The sequence below is a fragment of the Atractosteus spatula genome, chromosome 5, assembly GCF_055471065.1.
Source record: "Atractosteus spatula isolate fAtrSpa1 chromosome 5, fAtrSpa1.hap1, whole genome shotgun sequence".
Lineage (NCBI taxonomy): Eukaryota > Metazoa > Chordata > Actinopteri > Semionotiformes > Lepisosteidae > Atractosteus > Atractosteus spatula.
Window position 1 is genome coordinate 11,575,774 of NC_142710.1, and position 18,133 is coordinate 11,593,906.

General features: G+C 48.6%; 1 protein-coding gene across 1 annotated transcript in view; it reads right to left on the reverse strand.

Annotated features, from left to right (window-relative positions):
- Nucleotides 1-18,133, reverse strand: part of tgm1l1 (transglutaminase 1 like 1) — a 43,970-nt gene that overhangs the window by 14,749 nt on the left and 11,088 nt on the right. Inside the window, exons 2-4 of the mRNA XM_088915645.1 lie at nucleotides 16,933-17,198; nucleotides 15,436-15,627; nucleotides 1,270-1,521 (exon numbers count right to left, since the gene is read on the reverse strand). Coding sequence (XP_088771771.1) covers nucleotides 1,270-1,521; nucleotides 15,436-15,627; nucleotides 16,933-17,197 — 709 coding nt within the window. The 5' untranslated portion in view covers nucleotide 17,198. The remainder of the gene's footprint in view (nucleotides 1-1,269; nucleotides 1,522-15,435; nucleotides 15,628-16,932; nucleotides 17,199-18,133) is intronic.

Here is an 18,133-nt window from a genome sequence, read left to right on the forward strand (position 1 = left end):
CACCAGGGGTTAAACAGGATGTAGCCCTGGGTGTTAGTGTGTGAGTGTGTTAGTGTGTGAGAGAGTGAGTGTGTGGGTGTGTGAGAGTGTGTGAGAGTGTGTGAGAGAGTGAAAGAGTGTGACAGAGTGTGACAGAGTGTGAGAGTGAGAGAGTGTGAGAGTGTGAGAGTGTGAGAGAGTGTCGAGGTGCTGACCTTCACACCAGGGGTTGAACAGGATGTAGACGTCGCCCTGGGTGTTAGTGTGTGAGTGTGTTAGTGTGTGAGAGAGTGAGTGTGTGGGTGTGTGGGTGTGTGAGAGTGTGAGAGTGTGAGTGTGAGAGTGTGTGAGAGAGTGACAGAGTGTGGCAGAGTGTGGCAGAGTGTGGCAGAGTGTGGCAGAGTGTGACAGAGTGTGAGAGTGAGAGAGTGTGAGAGTGTGGGTGTGTGAGAGTGTGAGAGAGTGTCGAGGTGCTGACCTTCACACCAGGGGTTGAACAGGATGTAGACGTTGCCCTGGGTGTTAGTGTGTGAGTGTGTGAGAGAGTGAGAGAGTGTCGAGGTGCTGACCTTCACACCAGGGGTTGAACAGGATGTAGACGTTGCCCTGGGTGTTAGTGTGTGAGTGTGTGAGAGAGTGAGAGAGTGTCGAGGTGCTGACCTTCACACCAGGGGTTGAACAGGATGTAGACGTCGCCCTGGGTGTTAGTGTGTGAGTGTGTGAGAGTGTGAGAGAGTGTCGAGGTGCTGACCTTCACACCAGGGGTTGAACAGGATGTAGACGTCGCCCTGGGTGTTAGTGTGTGAGTGTGTGAGATTGTGGGAGTGTGAGAGAGTGTGAGTGTGTGAGTGTGTGAGTGTGTGAGTGTGTGAGAGAGTGACAGAGTGTGACAGAGTGTGAGAGCGTGAGAGCGTGAGTGTGTGAGAGTGTGAGAGAGTGTCGAGGTGCTGACCTTCACACCAGGGGTTGAACAGGATGTAGACGTCGCCCTGGGTGTTAGTGTGAGAGAGTGTCGAGGTGCTGACCTTCACACCAGGGGTTGAACAGGATGTAGACGTCGCCCTGGGTGTTAGTGTGTGAGTGTGTGAGAGTGTGAGAGAGTGTCGAGGTGCTGACCTTCACACCAGGGGTTGAACAGGATGTAGACATCGCCCTGGGTGTTAGTGTGTGAGTGTGTGAGAGTGTGAGAGAGTGTCGAGGTGCTGACCTTCACACCAGGGGTTGAACAGGATGTAGACGTCGCCCTGGGTGTTAGTGTGTGAGAGTGTGAGAGAGTGTTGAGGTGCTGACCTTCACACCAGGGGTTGAACAGGATGTAGACGTCGCCCTGGGCCTCGTGGCTGCTGCTGGCCCTGATGCCCTGGCTGCTCGTGGACACGCTCAGCTGGTACCTGCTGACCACCGCAGTGGCTGGGGAGTTCACCGACAGCTTGATCTGGCAGCCCGACTTCTCCACTATCTTGGCCTCCCAGCGGTTATCTTCCAGCTCCTCAGCCAGCGGGATGATGATGTGTGTGCCCTTGGACACCTGCGGCACCGGACCTTAACAACAGAACACACAGGACAGTATAGCAGGATAGTCCAGTAGAGTAGAACAGTCTCCTTACAATAAGGGCTACAGTCCAGTACAGTAGAACGGTCCAGTTACAATAGGAGCTACAGTCCCAGTACAGTAGAACAGTCTGTTACAATAGGAGCTACAGTCCAGTACAGTAGAACAGTCCAGTTACAATAGGAGCTACAGTCCCAGTACAGTAGAACACTCCAGTTACAATAGGAGCTACAGTCCAGTACAGGAGAACAGTCTGTTACAATAGGAGCTACAGTCCAGTACAGTAGAACAGTCCAGTACAGTAGAACACTCCAGTTACAATAGGAGCTACAGTCCAGTACAGGAGAACAGTCCTGTTACAATAGGAGCTACAGTCCAGTACAGGAGAACAGTCTGTTACAATAGGAGCTACAGTCCAGTACAGTAGAACAGTCCAGTACAGTAGAACACTCCAGTTACAATAGGAGCTACAGTCCAGTACAGGAGAACAGTCTGTTACAATAGGAGCTACAGTCCAGTACAGGAGAACAGTCCTGTTACAATAGGAGCTACAGTCCAGTACAGGAGAACAGTCTGTTACAATAGGAGCTACAGTCCAGTAGAACTGGACCTGTTACAATAGGAGCTACAGTCCAGTACAGTAGAACAGTCCAGTTACAATAGGAGCTACAGTCCCAGTACAGTAGAACAGTCTGTTACAATAGGAGCTACAGTCCAGTACAGGAGAACAGTCCTGTTACAATAGGAGCTACAGTCCAGTACAGGAGAACAGTCTGTTACAATAGGAGCTACAGTCCAGTACAGGAGAACAGTCCTGTTACAATAGGAGCTACAGTCCAGTACAGTAGAACAGTCTGTTACAATAGGAGCTACACTGTACAGTCCAGTACAGTAGAACAGTCTGTTACAATAGGAGCTACAGTCCAGTACAGTAGAACAGTCCAGTTACAATAGGAGCTACAGTCCAGTACAGTAGACCAGTCCCGTTACAATAGGAGCTACAGTCCAGTACAGGAGAACAGTCCCGTTACAATAGGAGCTACAGTCCAGTACAGTAGACCAGTCCCGTTACAATAGGAGCTACAGTCCAGTACAGTAGAACAGTCTGTTACAATAGGAGCTACAGTCCAGTACAGGAGAACAGTCTGTTACAATAGGAGCTACAGTCCAGTACAGTAGAACAGTCTGTTACAATAGGAGCTACAGTCCAGTACAGGAGAACAGTCTGTTACAATAGGAGCTACAGTCCAGTACAGGAGACCAGTCCAGTTACAATAGGAGCTACAGTCCAGTACAGGAGAACAGTCTGTTACAATAGGAGCTACAGTCCAGTACAGGAGACCAGTCCAGTTACAATAGGAGCTACAGTCCAGTACAGGAGAACAGTCCAGTTACAATAGGAGCTACAGTCCAGTACAGTAGAACAGTCTGTTACAATAGGAGCTACAGTCCAGTACAGTAGAACAGTCTGTTACAATAGGAGCTACAGTCCAGTACAGGAGAACAGTCTGTTACAATAGGAGCTACAGTCCAGTACAGGAGAACAGTCTGTTACAATAGGAGCTACAGTCCCAGTACAGGAGAACAGCCCTGTTACAATAGGAGCTACAGTCCAGTACAGGAGAACAGTCCTGTTACAATAGGAGCTACAGTCCAGTACAGTAGAACAGTCTGTTACAATAGGAGCTACAGTCCCAGTACAGTAGACCAGTCCCGTTACAATAGGAGCTACAGTCCAGTACAATAGAACAGTCTGTTACAATAGGAGCTACAGTCCAGTACAGTAGAACAGTCCAGTTACAATAGGAGCTACAGTCCAGTACAGTAGACCAGTCCCGTTACAATAGGAGCTACAGTCCAGTACAGTAGAACACTCCAGTTACAATAGGAGCTACAGTCCAGTACAGGAGAACAGTCTGTTACAATAGGAGCTACAGTCCAGTACAGTAGAACAGTCCAGTACAGTAGAACACTCCAGTTACAATAGGAGCTACAGTCCAGTACAGGAGAACAGTCTGTTACAATAGGAGCTACAGTCCAGTACAGTAGAACACTCCAGTTACAATAGGAGCTACAGTCCAGTACAGGAGAACAGTCCTGTTACAATAGGAGCTACAGTCCAGTACAGGAGAACAGTCTGTTACAATAGGAGCTACAGTCCAGTAGAACTGGACCTGTTACAATAGGAGCTACAGTCCAGTACAGTAGAACAGTCCAGTTACAATAGGAGCTACAGTCCCAGTACAGTAGAACAGTCTGTTACAATAGGAGCTACAGTCCAGTACAGGAGAACAGTCCTGTTACAATAGGAGCTACAGTCCAGTACAGGAGAACAGTCTGTTACAATAGGAGCTACAGTCCAGTACAGGAGAACAGTCCTGTTACAATAGGAGCTACAGTCCAGTACAGGAGAACAGTCTGTTACAATAGGAGCTACAGTCCAGTACAGGAGAACAGTCCTGTTACAATAGGAGCTACAGTCCAGTACAGTAGAACAGTCTGTTACAATAGGAGCTACACTGTACAGTCCAGTACAGTAGAACAGTCTGTTACAATAGGAGCTACAGTCCAGTACAGTAGAACAGTCCAGTTACAATAGGAGCTACAGTCCAGTACAGTAGACCAGTCCCGTTACAATAGGAGCTACAGTCCAGTACAGGAGAACAGTCCCGTTACAATAGGAGCTACAGTCCAGTACAGTAGACCAGTCCCGTTACAATAGGAGCTACAGTCCAGTACAGTAGAACAGTCTGTTACAATAGGAGCTACAGTCCAGTACAGGAGAACAGTCTGTTACAATAGGAGCTACAGTCCAGTACAGTAGAACAGTCTGTTACAATAGGAGCTACAGTCCAGTACAGGAGAACAGTCTGTTACAATAGGAGCTACAGTCCAGTACAGGAGACCAGTCCAGTTACAATAGGAGCTACAGTCCAGTACAGGAGAACAGTCCAGTTACAATAGGAGCTACAGTCCAGTACAGTAGAACAGTCTGTTACAATAGGAGCTACAGTCCAGTACAGTAGAACAGTCTGTTACAATAGGAGCTACAGTCCAGTACAGGAGAACAGTCTGTTACAATAGGAGCTACAGTCCAGTACAGGAGAACAGTCTGTTACAATAGGAGCTACAGTCCCAGTACAGGAGAACAGCCCTGTTACAATAGGAGCTACAGTCCAGTACAGGAGAACAGTCCTGTTACAATAGGAGCTACAGTCCAGTACAGTAGAACAGTCTGTTACAATAGGAGCTACAGTCCCAGTACAGTAGACCAGTCCCGTTACAATAGGAGCTACAGTCCAGTACAATAGAACAGTCTGTTACAATAGGAGCTACAGTCCAGTACAGTAGAACAGTCCAGTTACAATAGGAGCTACAGTCCAGTACAGTAGACCAGTCCCGTTACAATAAGAGCTACAGTCCAGTACAGTAGAACAGTCTGTTACAATAGGAGCTACAGTCCAGTACAGTAGAACAGTCTGTTACAATAGGAGCTACAGTCCAGTACAGGAGAACAGTCCCGTTACAATAGGAGCTACAGTCCAGTACAGTAGAACAGTCTGTTACAATAGGAGCTACAGTCCAGTACAGGAGACCAGTCCAGTTACAATAGGAGCTACAGTCCAGTACAGTAGAACAGTCTGTTACAATAGGAGCTACAGTCCAGTACAGGAGAACAGTCCAGTTACAATAGGAGCTACAGTCCAGTACAGTAGACCAGTCCAGTTACAATAGGAGCTACAGTCCAGTACAGTAGAACAGTCTGTTACAATAGGAGCTACAGTCCAGTACAGGAGAACAGTCTGTTACAATAGGAGCTACAGTCCAGTACAGGAGAACAGTCCTGTTACAATAGGAGCTACAGTCCAGTACAGTAGACCAGTCCCGTTACAATAGGAGCTACAGTCCAGTACAGGAGAACAGTCCCGTTACAATAGGAGCTACAGTCCAGTACAGTAGACCAGTCCCGTTACAATAGGAGCTACAGTCCAGTACAGTAGAACAGTCTGTTACAATAGGAGCTACAGTCCAGTACAGGAGAACAGTCTGTTACAATAGGAGCTACAGTCCAGTACAGGAGACCAGTCCTGTTCCAATAGGAGCTGCAGTCCCAGTACAGTAGAACAGTCCAGTTACAATAGGAGCTACAGTCCAGTACAGTAGAACAGTCTGTTACAATAGGAGCTACAGTCCAGTACAGTAGAACAGTCTGTTACAATAGGAGCTACAGTCCAGTACAGTAGACCAGTCCAGTTACAATAGGAGCTACAGTCCAGTACAGTAGAACAGTCTGTTACAATAGGAGCTACAGTCCAGTACAGGAGAACAGTCTGTTACAATAGGAGCTACAGTCCAGTACAGGAGAACAGTCTGTTACAATAGGAGCTACAGTCCCAGTACAGGAGAACAGCCCTGTTACAATAGGAGCTACAGTCCAGTACAGGAGAACAGTCCTGTTACAATAGGAGCTACAGTCCAGTACAGTAGAACAGTCTGTTACAATAGGAGCTACAGTCCCAGTACAGTAGACCAGTCCCGTTACAATAGGAGCTACAGTCCAGTACAATAGAACAGTCTGTTACAATAGGAGCTACAGTCCAGTACAGTAGAACAGTCCAGTTACAATAGGAGCTACAGTCCAGTACAGTAGACCAGTCCCGTTACAATAGGAGCTACAGTCCAGTACAGTAGAACACTCCAGTTACAATAGGAGCTACAGTCCAGTACAGGAGAACAGTCTGTTACAATAGGAGCTACAGTCCAGTACAGTAGAACAGTCCAGTACAGTAGAACACTCCAGTTACAATAGGAGCTACAGTCCAGTACAGGAGAACAGTCTGTTACAATAGGAGCTACAGTCCAGTACAGTAGAACACTCCAGTTACAATAGGAGCTACAGTCCAGTACAGGAGAACAGTCCTGTTACAATAGGAGCTACAGTCCAGTACAGGAGAACAGTCTGTTACAATAGGAGCTACAGTCCAGTAGAACTGGACCTGTTACAATAGGAGCTACAGTCCAGTACAGTAGAACAGTCCAGTTACAATAGGAGCTACAGTCCCAGTACAGTAGAACAGTCTGTTACAATAGGAGCTACAGTCCAGTACAGGAGAACAGTCCTGTTACAATAGGAGCTACAGTCCAGTACAGGAGAACAGTCTGTTACAATAGGAGCTACAGTCCAGTACAGGAGAACAGTCCTGTTACAATAGGAGCTACAGTCCAGTACAGGAGAACAGTCTGTTACAATAGGAGCTACAGTCCAGTACAGGAGAACAGTCCTGTTACAATAGGAGCTACAGTCCAGTACAGTAGAACAGTCTGTTACAATAGGAGCTACACTGTACAGTCCAGTACAGTAGAACAGTCTGTTACAATAGGAGCTACAGTCCAGTACAGTAGAACAGTCCAGTTACAATAGGAGCTACAGTCCAGTACAGTAGACCAGTCCCGTTACAATAGGAGCTACAGTCCAGTACAGGAGAACAGTCCCGTTACAATAGGAGCTACAGTCCAGTACAGTAGACCAGTCCCGTTACAATAGGAGCTACAGTCCAGTACAGGAGAACAGTCTGTTACAATAGGAGCTACAGTCCAGTACAGGAGAACAGTCTGTTACAATAGGAGCTACAGTCCAGTACAGTAGAACAGTCTGTTACAATAGGAGCTACAGTCCAGTACAGGAGAACAGTCTGTTACAATAGGAGCTACAGTCCAGTACAGGAGACCAGTCCAGTTACAATAGGAGCTACAGTCCAGTACAGGAGAACAGTCCAGTTACAATAGGAGCTACAGTCCAGTACAGTAGAACAGTCTGTTACAATAGGAGCTACAGTCCAGTACAGTAGAACAGTCTGTTACAATAGGAGCTACAGTCCAGTACAGGAGAACAGTCTGTTACAATAGGAGCTACAGTCCAGTACAGGAGAACAGTCTGTTACAATAGGAGCTACAGTCCCAGTACAGGAGAACAGCCCTGTTACAATAGGAGCTACAGTCCAGTACAGGAGAACAGTCCTGTTACAATAGGAGCTACAGTCCAGTACAGTAGAACAGTCTGTTACAATAGGAGCTACAGTCCCAGTACAGTAGACCAGTCCCGTTACAATAGGAGCTACAGTCCAGTACAATAGAACAGTCTGTTACAATAGGAGCTACAGTCCAGTACAGTAGAACAGTCCAGTTACAATAGGAGCTACAGTCCAGTACAGTAGACCAGTCCCGTTACAATAGGAGCTACAGTCCAGTACAGTAGACCAGTCCCGTTACAATAGGAGCTACAGTCCAGTACAGTAGAACAGTCTGTTACAATAGGAGCTACAGTCCAGTACAGTAGAACAGTCCCGTTACAATAGGAGCTACAGTCCAGTACAGTAGACCAGTCCCGTTACAATAGGAGCTACAGTCCAGTACAGTAGAACAGTCTGTTACAATAGGAGCTACAGTCCAGTACAGGAGACCAGTCCAGTTACAATAGGAGCTACAGTCCAGTACAGTAGAACAGTCTGTTACAATAGGAGCTACAGTCCAGTACAGGAGAACAGTCCAGTTACAATAGGAGCTACAGTCCAGTACAGTAGACCAGTCCAGTTACAATAGGAGCTACAGTCCAGTACAGTAGAACAGTCTGTTACAATAGGAGCTACAGTCCAGTACAGGAGAACAGTCTGTTACAATAGGAGCTACAGTCCAGTACAGGAGAACAGTCCCGTTACAATAGGAGCTACAGTCCAGTACAGTAGACCAGTCCCGTTACAATAGGAGCTACAGTCCAGTACAGGAGAACAGTCCCGTTACAATAGGAGCTACAGTCCAGTACAGTAGACCAGTCCCGTTACAATAGGAGCTACAGTCCAGTACAGTAGAACAGTCTGTTACAATAGGAGCTACAGTCCAGTACAGGAGAACAGTCTGTTACAATAGGAGCTACAGTCCAGTACAGGAGACCAGTCCTGTTCCAATAGGAGCTGCAGTCCCAGTACAGTAGAACAGTCCAGTTACAATAGGAGCTACAGTCCAGTACAGTAGAACAGTCTGTTACAATAGGAGCTACAGTCCAGTACAGTAGACCAGTCCAGTTACAATAGGAGCTACAGTCCAGTACAGTAGAACAGTCTGTTACAATAGGAGCTACAGTCCAGTACAGGAGAACAGTCTGTTACAATAGGAGCTACAGTCCAGTACAGGAGAACAGTCTGTTACAATAGGAGCTACAGTCCAGTACAGGAGAACAGTCTGTTGCAATAGGAGCTACAGTCCAGTACAGTAGAACAGTCTGTTACAATAGGAGCTACAGTCCCAGTACAGGAGAACAGTCTGTTACAATAGGAGCTACAGTCCAGTACAGTAGAACAGTCCAGTTACAATAGGAGCTACAGTCCAGTACAGGAGAACTGTCCTGTTTTTTTATATTACTTATTATAACAAAATGTACAACCACAAAGTGTAAAAATACAAAACAAATCACAGATGGGCAAAGAGGCAGACTAGTAGCCCAGTTTTGTGATGAAGAAGTGACGTCTGTCAGTGTAGTTCTGTTACTTTTAAAAGAAGAGACACACCCTAATGTTGTGCTCTAATTACAGACCCTCACAATGGTGGAAATCCATCCTCCCAGAAACGTTCCCAAACCACACCCTGCTTCTACCTACAGGGAGTGTCTTAAAATAACACCAGTCTGTTATTTCTGGAATTTCTCTCAGAACATTCCCTGTAACTGGTTCCACGTGTTCCTGATAGCAGCCTGTGGGCTGCAAATGACAGGCAGCAGTTTTCACTCCCAGTGCCTCCCTAACCTGCTCTGGCTCTGTATCCATGTCTCTGTTTCTCTCCCTGTCTTTCTGTCTGTCTGTCCCTCTCTCTCTCTGTCTGTCTGTCTCTATCTGACTCACAAACTGAACCTCACACATGTGGGAGACATGTGTGTATGTATGTGTGTAATTCCTATTACACTGTTTTTGTCTGTTTTTCTCATATGTGTGCATGTTTGTAACACAAGTTAGAGTATGTATGTAACTCTTGTATGTGTGTAATTCTCGAGTGTGTGTGTGTGTAATTCCTGTGTGTGTATAATTTCGTTTGTGTAATTCTTGTGTGTGTGTGTGTGTGTAATTCTTGTTTGTATGTAATTCTGGTGTGTGTGTGTGGGTGGGTGTGTGTAATTTTCATGTGTAATTCTCGTATGTGTGTGTGTATGTGTGGGGGTGGGTGTGTAATTTTCGTGTGTACAGTACATGAGGTCCAGCCCTATAGGAACTTGGCTTAAGGAGTAGCCTCCTCTATAATTGCTTAATTGCTAATGACCTGACCACACTCTCCACAGACAGGTAACACCACCCCCCCCCCCCACACACACACACAGCCTCAGCCTCTGGAGTGTGTCTGTGCTGAGGCTCAGCAGTGTGGAAGAGACTGGTGTTGAGTCACTTTCCTGTCACCTACACATTAACCGGCAGGTAACCGCAGGAGGTAAGAGCACAATACATCTGCGGTTCACAAAGTTCAGCCGTTCTCTCCCTGCAGGAGGTCATGTGAAGCCGACTCTGGCTCCTGGTGTAGGAGTGCTTGTAGGGGAGGCAGCAGGATCACAATCAGGCTGGACTGACAGGGAAAACACGCAAAACAGAGCTGCAGGAATTTGCATTCTTCCACTGATAATAAACATTCCACACATTTTCACAATCAGTTTCAGAAGGAGTACTTTCAGCCTAGTTCAGTCTCGTTAATACAGACACACTGACTGGACACTCCAGTACATTAACACTGCACTGAGAGAGAGGTGTTCATACAGACACACTGACTGGACACTCCAGTACATTAACACTGCACTGAGAGAGAGGGGTTCATACAGACACACTGACTGACTGGACACTCCAGTACATTAACACTGCACTGAGAGAGAGGGGTTCATACAGACACACTGACTGACTGGACACTCCAGTACATTAACACTGCACTGAGAGAGAGGGGTTCATACAGACACACTGACTGGACACTCCAGTACATTAACACTGCACTGAGAGAGAGGGGTTCATACAGACACACTGACTGACTGGACACTCCAGTACATTAACACTGCACTGAGAGAGAGGGGTTCATACAGACACACTGACTGGACACTCCAGTACATTAACACTGCACTGAGAGAGAGGGGTTAATACAGACACACTGACTGACTGGACACTCCAGTACATTAACACTGCACTGAGAGAGAGGGGTTCATACAGACACACTGACTGACTGGACACTCCAGTACATTAACACTGCACTGAGAGAGAGGGGTTCATACAGACACACTGACTGACTGGACACTCCAGTACATTAACACTGCACTGAGAGAGAGGGGTTCATACAGACACACTGACTGACTGGACACTCCAGTACATTAACACTGCACTGAGAGAGAGAGGGGTTAATACAGACACACTGACTGACTGGACACTCCAGTACATTAACACTGCACTGAGAGAGAGGGGTTCATACAGACACACTGACTGGACACTCCAGTACATTAACACTGCACTGAGAGAGAGGGGTTCATACAGACACACTGACTGGACACTCCAGTACATTAACACTGCACTGAGAGAGAGGGGTTCATACAGACACACTGACTGACTGGACACTCCAGTACATTAACACTGCACTGAGAGAGAGGGGTTCATACAGACACACTGACTGACTGGACACTCCAGTACATTAACACTGCACTGAGAGAGAGGGGTTCATACAGACACACTGACTGACTGGACACTCCAGTACATTAACACTGCACTGAGAGAGAGGGGTTAATACAGACACACTGACTGGACACTCCAGTACATTAACACTGCACTGAGAGAGAGGGGTTCATACAGACACACTGACTGACTGGACACTCCACTGAGAGAGGGGAAGGACGCAGGAGGAAACTGGCAGGGGGTTGGTGACTGTGGACGTGGCCCAGTGAGGAGCTGAGCTCTATAAATAGTGTCTGTGTCAGAGCAGGAGGTGCCGGGCTGGTAACCGGATCCCAGACAGACAGCGAGACATCTGTCACCCAGCAGTGTCCCGCCAGCTCAGGGAGCGGGGGCGGGCGCTCCTGCAGGCCTGGAGCTGAGCCCCCCGTTGCCCTGCCAGTATCCCGAGCCCACCAGAGCAGCAGGGAGAGCAGAGGAGGGAGTGTTTGCTGCTCTGTGCTGATCAGAGGGCAGACACGCTGACGGAGGGGTCTGAGGGCGAGGTACACAGGGAGACAGGTCTCACTGATCAGGGAGCGGAGGACATAGAAGTGGAATAGAGCACAGTGCAGACTCCCCCCCTGATCTCACCGTACTGTACTGTACTCCCACCCTGATCTCACTGTACTGTACTGTACTCCCACCCTGATCTCACTGACCTGTACTCACACCCTGATCTCACTGTACTGTACTCCTACCCTGATCTCACTGTACTGTACTGTACTCCCCCCCTGATCTCACTGGGCTTTACTGCACTGTACTGTACTGTACTCCCACCCTGATCTCACTGTACTCCCACCCTGATCTCACTGTACTGTACTGTACTCCCCCCCTGATCTCACTGACCTGTACTCCCACCCTGATCTCACTGTACTGTACTCCTACCCTGATCTCACTGTACTGTACTGTACTCCCACCCCTGATCTCACTGTACTGTACTGTACTGTACTCCCACCCTGATCTCACTATACTGTACCGTACTCCTACCCTGATCTCACTGTACTGTACTGTACTCCCCCCCGATCTCACTGTACTGTACTGTACTGTACTCCCCCCCTGATCTCACTGACCTGTACTCCCCCCCTGATCTCACTGTACTCCCACCCTGATCTCACTGTACTGTACTGTACTCCCCCCCTGATCTCACTGACCTGTACTCCCACCCTGATCTCACTGTACTGTACTCCTACCCTGATCTCACTGTACTGTACTGTACTCCCACCCCTGATCTCACTGTACTGTACTGTACTGTACTCCCACCCTGATCTCACTATACTGTACCGTACTCCTACCCTGATCTCACTGACCTGTACTCCCACCCTGATCTCACTGTACTGTACTGTACTCCCCCCCGATCTCACTGTACTGTACTGTACTGTACTCCCACCCTGATCTCACTGACCTGTACTCCCACCCTGATCTCACTGAGTACTCCCACCCTGATCTCACTGACCTGTAGTCCCACCTTGATCTCACTGTACTTTACTGTACTCCCACCCTGATCTCACTGTACTGTACTCCCCCCCTGATCTCACTGACCTGTACTGTACTCCCCCCTGATCTCACTGTACTGTACTCCCACCCTGATCTCACTGACCAATACTCCCACCCTGATTTCACTGGGCTTTACTGCACTGTACTCCCACCCTGATCTCACTGGGCTTTACTGCACTGTACTGTACTGTACTCCTACCCTTATCACACTGGGCTTTACTGCACTGTACTGTACTGTACTCCTACCCTTATCACACTGGGCTGTACTGTTCTCTCACCCTGATCTCAGTGTACTGTTCTCCCACCCTGATCTCACTGTACTGTACTCCTACCCTGATCTCACTGTACTGTACTGTACTCCCCCCCTGATCTCACTGACCAATACTCCCACCCTGATTTCACTGGGCTTTACTGCACTGTACTCCCACCCTTATCACACTGGGCTTTACTGCACTGTACTGTACTGTACTCCTACCCTTATCACACTGGGCTGTACTGTTCTCTCACCCTGATCTCACTGTACTGTACTCCTACCCTGATCTCACTGTACTGTACTGTACTCCCCCCCGATCTCACTGTACTGTACTGTACTCCTACCCTGATCTCACTGGGCTTTACTGCTTTACTGCACTGTACTGTACTCCTACCCTGATCTCACTGTACTGTACTGTACTCCCACCCTGATCTCACTGGGCTTTACTGCACTGTACTGTACTGTACTCCCACCCTGATCACACTGTACTGTACTGTACTCCTACCCTGATCACACTGGGCTGTACTGTTCTCTCACCCCGATCACGCTGGGCTGTACTCTCACCCTGATCTCACTGGACTGGTAAAGGGCTTTTATAAGGGAATCTGGTGTCCCTGAGTCTGTAAATACTGTTCATACTGTTGAACCATCCTCAGAGTAAGTCTCCACAGATCTTCTGCTTCTACCTCTTGACCTCCCTGCGGTTACCATGACAACGGTGAGCAAACAGAACAGCAAAACACACACGTGCACACACGCGCTCATGCTCCCTCTCCAGTCTCTGCCCCAGTCTCCCTGCCAGGAAATGCCTGCTGCAGAGCTGATCGTGACTCTGGGCCGGGAGGAGGGAGAGCAGCCCGTCGGGTCCCTGTGTCCGAGTCGCACGCGGCCCAGCCTTGAGCCTCACAGGGCCAGCGACTGCAGCTGAGCGAGCAGCCACAAGGAGGTCCAGCAGCTCACACCGCCTCAGCAGTGCCAGCAGTAGTAAAGTAGCAGTAACAGTGGAGTACTACCAGCAGTAGTGTTAGGAGCAGTAACAGTATTAGGAGAGGTACCAGTGTTAAAGCAGCAGTAAAAGTATTAACAGCAGCTGTTAATAGCAGCAGTAACAGTAGTAAAGCAGCAGTAACAGTAGTGACAGTAACAGCAGCAGGACTGTTAGCTGTGGTGCTAGCAGCAGTAACAGTAGTGACAGTAATAGCAGCAGTAATGGTAGTGACAGTAATAGCAGCAGGACTGTTAGCTGTGGTGCTAGCAGCAGTAACAGTAGCGACAGTAATAGCAGCAGTAACAGTAGTGACAGTAATAGCAGCAGTGACAGTAATAGCAGCAGTAACAGTAGTAAAGCAGCAGTAACAGTAGTGACAGTAATAGCAGCAGGACTGTTAGCTGTGGTGCTAGCAGCAGTAACAGTAGTGACAGTAATAGCAGCAGTAACAGTAGTGACAGTAATAGCAGCAGTGACAGTAATAGCAGCAGTAATGGTAGTAAAGCAGCAGTAACAGTAGTGACAGTAATAGCAGCAGTAACAGTAGTGACAGTAATAGCAGCAGGACTGTTAGCTGTGGTGCTAGCAGCAGTAACAGTAGTGACAGTAATAGCAGCAGTAACAGTAGTGACAGTAATAGCAGCAGGACTGTTAGCTGTGGTGCTAGCAGCAGTAGCAGTAGTGACAGTAATAGCAGCAGTAACAGTAGTGACAGTAATAGCAGCAGGACTGTTAGCTGTGGTGCTAGCAGCAGTAACAGTAGTGACAGTAATAGCAGCAGTGACAGTAGTGACAGTAATAGCAGCAGGACTGTTAGCTGTGGTGCTAGCAGCAGTAACAGTAGTGACAGTAATAGCAGCAGGACTGTTAGCTGTGGTGCTAGCAGCAGTAACAGTAGCGACAGTAATAGCAGCAGGACTGTTAGCTGTGGTGCTAGCAGCAGTAACAGTAGTGACAGTAATAGCAGCAGTGACAGTAGTGACAGTAATAGCAGCAGGACTGTTAGCTGTGGTGCTAGCAGCAGTAACAGTAGTGACAGTAATAGCAGCAGGACTGTTAGCTGTGGTGCTAGCACACCGGCTGGTAATAGTAATAGCAGTATAGAACCAGTCCCAGTAGTAAAGCAGCAGTAATAGCAGTGTAGAACCAGTCCCAGTAGTAAAACAGTAGTAACAGCAGTACAGAAGCAGTCCCAGTAGTAAAACAGTAGTAACAGCAGTACAGAAGCAGTCCCAGTAGTAAAGCAGCAGTAATAGCAGTATAGAAGCAGTCTCAGTAGTAAAGCAGCAGTAACAGTACTGTATTTAGCCACAGTAGGGGAGGCAGTCACTATGGCTGTGGTTACGACAGCACCAGTGCTTGTAACACTGCACTTTAATTACTACCAGCCCATGAACAACAATAACAATAATAATCGTTAACAACAATAGTGATAGTGGAGAGCACTGACCGGTCTTGAGCTCCAGGAAGAGCTTGTCTGTGCCGGGGGTGAAAGGTCGAGACAGGGTGAGGAGGATCTGGAAGGTCTGCCCCCGGCGAATGATGAGGTCATCACTGTGGTACAGATCGGTGTGGTGCTCCTTGCGGTTCTGACCCGAGGGGGACTTCAGCAGGTCCACTGACACCACGGACAGCGTCAGCTCTACACCAGAGAGAGAGGAGGGAGTTGACACACTGACGGTTTCCCCGGAGCAGAGACAGACAGGCGGTCCGCACCCCCATCCATCACTTTCTAACTGCAACTTCCAGTACAGAGCCACAGGGGAGCCGGAGCCTGTCCCAGCAAGCAACTGGGCACACGGCAGGGTACCGCCTGGAGAGGACACCTGTCCATCACAGGACACACACACACACACCCTGGACAGGACACCAGTCCATCACAGGACACACACTCTGTACAGGACACCAGCCTCTCACAGACACACACACACAGACACCCTGGACAGGACACAGATACACACTTGCACCAGTCACACTCACACCAGACACAAACACACACATCAGACACACTCACACCAGACACAGAGACATACACACCACACAATCACACCAGACACACACTCACTCAGACACACACAATCATAGCAGACACAGCACACACTCAGACACATACTCACATCAGACACACACTCACACCACACACTCACACCAGACACAGCACACACTCAGACACATACTCACATCAGACAAACACTCACATCAGACACACACTCACACCACATACTCACAGCAGACACAGCACACACTCAGACACACACTCACATCAGACACAGAAACACACACTCAGACATACACTCACACCAGACACAGCACACACTCAGACACATACTCACATCAGACACAGAAACACACACTCACACCACATACTCACACCAGACACACAGTCACATCAGACACAGACACTCACTCAGACACACACTCACACCAGACACAGCACACACTCAGAAACATACTCACATCAGACACAGACACTCACTCAGACACACACTCACATCAGACACACACTCACACCACATACTCACACCAGACACAGCACACACTCAGACACACACTCACATCAGACACAGAAACACACACTCACACCACATACTCACACCAGACACAGCACACACTCAGACACACACTCACATCAGACACAGAAACACACACTCACACCACATACTCACACCAGACACAGCACACACTCAGACACACACTCAGACACATACTCACACCAGACACAGACACTCACTCAGACACACACTCACATCAGACACAGAAACACACACTCAGACCAGACACACACACAGACACACACACACAGTAGGACCAGTTCTCCCAGAATGAGCCCATGTGACCATGGGGAGACCACACAAACAGCACACACACAGCACCCCAGGTCTGGAATCGAACCCAGGGCCCCAGCGTTGACCTCTGCGCCACCCCGCCACCCCAGTCTGGGTATTACCGTCCAGTTCCTTGCCCCCAGTGTGAGGGATGGAGGGCTTCTCGGCGGCGTCGGTGGTGGTGGTCTCGGTGACCTCAGCCGAGTCTGTCTTCCTGGCGCGGATGCAGGGACACAGACTGTGATACCAGCGGCGACGGCCCCCTGACCCAGCCTCCTCCTGCTGTTGCCCGTCCCCCTGGACAGGCTCCTCCCCCCTGCCCAGAGTGACAGCCGGCCATCGTCCCACTGCGGAGCGGTCCCGCACTGAGGCTCCCTCCAACGGCATTCTGGGAGAATATAGGGAGAAGAATACAGACGAAGTGAACAGAGGGATACTGTACATTAACACTGCACTGAGAGAGAGGGGTTAATACAGACACACTGACTGACTGGACACTCCAGTACATTAACACTGCACTGAGAGAGAGGGGTTCATACAGACACACTGACTGACTGGACACTCCAGTACATTAACACTGCACTGAGAGAGAGGGGTTCATACAGACACACTGACTGGACACTCCAGTACATTAACACTGCACTGAGAGAGAGGGGTTCATACAGACACACTGACTGACTGGACACTCCAGTACATTAACACTGCACTGAGAGAGAGGGGTTAATACAGACACACTGACTGGACACTCCAGTACATTAACACTGCACTGAGAGAGAGGGGTTCATACAGACACACTGACTGGACACTCCAGTACATTAACACTGCACTGAGAGAGGGGGGTTCATACAGACACACTGACTGGACACTCCAGTACATTAACACTGCACTGAGAGAGAGGGGTTCATACAGACACACTGACTGACTGGATACTCCAGTACATTAACACTGCACTGAGAGAGAGGGGTTAATACAGTCACACTGACTGACTGGACACTCCAGTACATTAACACTGCACTGAGAGAGAGGGGTTGATACAGACACACTGACTGGACACTCCAGTACATTAACACTGCACTGAGAGAGAGGGGTTAATACAGACACACTGACTGGACACTCCAGTACATTAACACTGCACTGAGAGACAGAGCAACTATGTCACGTGATGTCAGTGAGTCAGAGACTGTGTCAGTAAGTCCTCAGCGATTTCCACAGAGGTCCTGACAGAGCAGTGTTCAGTGATTCCCACAGAGGTCCTGACAGAGCAGTGTTCAGTGATTCCCACAGAGGTCCTGACAGAGCAGTGTTCAGTGATTCCCACAGAGT